The following is a 3793-nucleotide window of genomic DNA, read 5'->3' as shown; positions in this document are numbered from 1 at the left end:
TCAGTGAGGATGAGGAGCGCTCCAGGCTGGGCGAGGCCGAGGCCGATCTCCTCTGGAAGGAGGAGAGGCAAGCCAAACTGGCCCAGTGCAAGCAAAACCTGGAGAACGTCCCCAGCACCGACACCATCTACTTCCTCCAGGTGCCTGGGTGGGATGGGGCGAGGAGAAGGAGCCGATAATATTGTCTTTTGGGGTTTTGTCCCATTTCACGTGGAGCCGGGTGCCAGGAATCCTGGGATGGGAGGGCTGCAGAGTCTCACTCCTGTTGACACAGTCCTCTCCCCTCCCCGCTCCCAGGGGCACTGGGCAGCCAAGACTTTCTCTCCATCACCCCCACCTCCATCCTGGCCGTGATTCAGGAGAAGCTGATGTGCTGCCCAGGCTGGGTACCTAGGTGTGGGAGGCAGAGAGTGAGAGGTTGGGGTGCCCCACGGCCCCCATCCAGCATCCCCTCCTCCCCAGCAGCCCAGCAAGAGGAGTGCTTTTTGGGAGGCGATGCTGCTCCTTGGGAGGTGGGGATGGTCTGGGTCCAGGTTTAAAAGGGAACGAAGAGAAGGTGCCAGGAACACGCGACGGGGAAAGTGCTCTCCTCCCTTATTCAAGGCTGTCCTTGGGCCAAGTTCTGTGAGCTGCCAGTTCCCAAATCCTCCGGGGCAGGGTGGGGTTGTGGAACAAGAGACAACTTTGGCTTGTTTGAAACTTTCTGAAACGCCGTCTTTTTGGCTCAGGAATTTCAGGCCTTAAAAGTAGCCATGGAACAAAACATCTCCCCGGCTCTGAGCTTCCAGAATGAACTGAACTTCACCAAATGCACCCAAACCGTGGGTGCCGTGAAGGATGTGCTGTCTGCTGCCTGCAAAAAACAGTGGGACCTCTTGCAGGGGAAAGGAACCGATGGGCTGAGTTACCAGGAGATGGAGGAAGGTTTGTGTTCACGCAGCCCCTCTGCCCGCAGGTCACCCCATCACCCTCCCTCCTCCCCACGTAGGTGGCAGATGCCTGCAGGCTCGATGGCCCCTGCGAGCACTGGCCCCTCTCCCTCCAGCCCTGGAAGCTGCTCGGTGCGGTTGTGCTGCACGTTGCACAATCCCTGTCTGGGCTTAACGCCTCGTCTTTGAGGTTTTATGAATTTTTCCACAGAGACCGGAGACAGGAGAGGCAACAAACAGCCTGGGAGTTAGGGAGGGCCCTGTGGCAGGGGGCAAGTGGCCAAATGGCTTCCTGTGAAAGGGGACTCTTTCTTCCCAGGATAGACGATCCTCTTCATGGGGCAGGCTGTGGTCTCCCAAACCTGCCAGGGTTAGAAAGCCGATGCGGCAGCTTTCTTCCATACTCTCTCGTTTAGCCTGAGTCCTCTCCTCTCTCTCATTTTCTTGGATATCCATGGGAATTGCCGCCGGTTCGTTGCCCCCCCTGCCCATCTCCCTTGGGTGGCAGAGGTGGCATCTGTCCTTGCCCATGTCTGAGCCAGCAGGGATGTGCAGGGGGAGCTGGGGATGCCGGCTGGGGCTCGGGGCTGCCGCAGCTGGCTACCCTCAGGGTGTCGGGTGGGGGGATGATGCTCCAGTAACACCCTTGTTTGTGGCATCAGTTTCTTTGCTGACGGCAAACCCTTCTGTTCCTGTCTCTGCAGTGTTGGCCGAGTACCGATTTCCAGACAAGTCAAACAATCCCGCCTGCCTGGAGAGCCGTGATTACTTCCTGAAATGTAAGCGAGGGACTTTTGCTTTGACAGTTGTTGCTAAGGTCCACCTTCCCTTTCCTCTCTCCTGGCCGGCCGGCTCCTTCCCGCATGCCTGGCTGGTGCTGGTCCCGAGCCGACGGCTGGCAGGAGTGCTGCTACCACCAGAGGAAATATTGCTCAGCTAACAAGGAAGCCTCCTTGCTTTCCTGACAATGGTCATAATTTGTTTAGGTGATTTTTTTTTTTCCCCCCCTTGTCTGTGGTTCTGCTGGACCAGCTGCCATGGGGGCTGCAGGCATACCGTGTAATTTCTGCTGCCTTTCAGCCCTTGACGAATTGGATCCTCCATTAAATTAAATCAGAGTTTGCGCATCTGCCTTGTTTGCCACAGAGCAGCGGTCTGATGAGGGCCGGCTTCAGCGGCAGCAAGCAGAGGGGTAATTCAGTGGCTGAGCGGAGACAGTGGGGCAGAGGGGGCTGAGGCTGGAGGGTGCAGGGCTGAGCTTGGCCTCCAACACCCTGCGCATCCCCCCCACAGCCTTACGGGGTTATGGGGTCACCTACTGAGATGTCCACAGGGGACAAAATCTGCCTTGGTGGCACCGGTGCGCTTCGCTGGGAGCCAAGCAGCAAAGCCTGGACTCAGGCAGGGCGTGCTGTGCCACTGCTGTAGGGTTTGGACGTGCCATGGGTTCAGCCCTGCAATGCAATCGGGAGCGATACGTGTCCAGGGCTATTCCCGCTGGACATCCCCTCTGTTCGGGATCCAGCGGTGGTTCTCACATGGCCCCGCACTCTGGGGGCTGTCTCTGCTCCCATGGGAGACATAGGGCAGCGAGAGCCGCCCGCAAGGAGCAGTTGGTTGGTAGCTTGATGTGCTTGGCTGTTCTTCTGTCTTCTTGGCATCCCTCCCTGCTGTTTGTCTGTGGTTGCTTGAAACCCACTTTTATATGGGATGCTCCTACTACTGCTCTGTCAGGTGGATTCTCCGATGTCTGGTATCACGGTTGAGCTCATCGAGCAGCCCCTCTGCTCTCTCCTCTGCTAGGTTACCTGTATTCATCCTGCTTATGAGAGTATCAACTCTTTCAGCCCCTTCAGGCTGAAATTGGCTGTGGGATTTAAAAGCAAGGGGACAGAGAGACAGGGGAAGTCAGAAACGATCGTGCTAATTACCAAAGGCTGGAGCAGGGGATCAGAGCAGAGAGGGCTGGGGGGGATTTCCTCCTGTTTCCCTCCTCATCCTCATGTCTCCTTCTTGCCCCACGCAGTTGCCTTCATCATTGACCTGGACAGTGACACGGCTGACAAGTTCATCCAGTTGTTTGGCACCAAAGGGGCCAAGCGGGTGCTGTGCCCCATCCCCTACCCGGAGAGCCCAACCCGGTTCATCAACTGCGAGCAGGTGCTGGGTTTGAACCTCATGAACCGGGGCAACTACTACTGGGAGGTGGAGCTGATCGACGGCTGGGTCAGCATCGGCGTCATCGCTGAGGACTTCGACCCCGAGGACTCCTACAACCACGGCCGCCTGGGGCGGAACGAGAAGTCCTGCTGCCTGCAGTGGAACGGACAGAACTATGTGGCCTGGTTTGGTGGCTTCGAGTCTGTCATCCAGCAGCCGTTTTTCCACACAATTGGGGTCTTCCTGCAGTATTCGGAGAAGACCTTGACCTTCTATGGAGTCAAGGACTCCAAGATGACCTGCCTGCAGCAGCTCAAGGTCTCCCATTTTACCAAGGGTCAGTTTGACCCCTTCCAGAACAAGATCAACCACCGATTTGCCTCTCTTTTCTCGTGCAAGCTGAAACCAGCCTTCTTCCTGGAGAGCGTTGATGCCCACTTGCAGATCGGGCCACTGAAGAAAGATTGCGTTTCGGTGCTAAAGCGTAGGTAACTGCCCAGAGAGCGGGAGCACAGGAAGACCCAGAAAAGTCTCTCCTTCAGTGTATTGCCGCTGTCACGGCTTCTCTTTGGTAGCATTATAGTTCTCTGTGGCAGCCCTCCCTCCCCGCTCTGTGCTGTTTGTGACCCAGGGGTGGATGAAGCCGTCTGGCAGGCAGAGCCGCGGGCTGGGAGCCAGGAGGGAGCTGGATCCGAGTGCCGGCT

The 3793-nt window shown here is 57.3% G+C and overlaps 1 protein-coding gene across 1 annotated transcript in view; it reads left to right on the top strand.

Moving 5' to 3' along the window:
• The window catches only part of TRIM47 (tripartite motif containing 47), a gene marked incomplete at its 5' end in the record, with an annotated part of 4308 nt that extends 727 nt beyond the window's left edge, over positions 1–3581 (top strand). The window contains 4 exons of the mRNA XM_009696167.1: positions 5–140; positions 729–924; positions 1634–1708; positions 2956–3581. Of these exons, the coding sequence (XP_009694469.1) occupies positions 5–140; positions 729–924; positions 1634–1708; positions 2956–3581 (1033 nt within the window). The remainder of the gene's footprint in view (positions 1–4; positions 141–728; positions 925–1633; positions 1709–2955) is intronic.
• Between the last annotated feature and the right edge of the window lie 212 nt (positions 3582–3793).

The sequence above is a fragment of the Cariama cristata genome, unplaced genomic scaffold, assembly GCF_000690535.1.
Source record: "Cariama cristata isolate BGI_N322 unplaced genomic scaffold, ASM69053v1 scaffold22632, whole genome shotgun sequence".
In the NCBI taxonomy this organism is placed as follows: Eukaryota; Metazoa; Chordata; class Aves; order Cariamiformes; family Cariamidae; genus Cariama; species Cariama cristata.
This window is presented reverse-complemented; position numbering and strand designations above follow the sequence as displayed.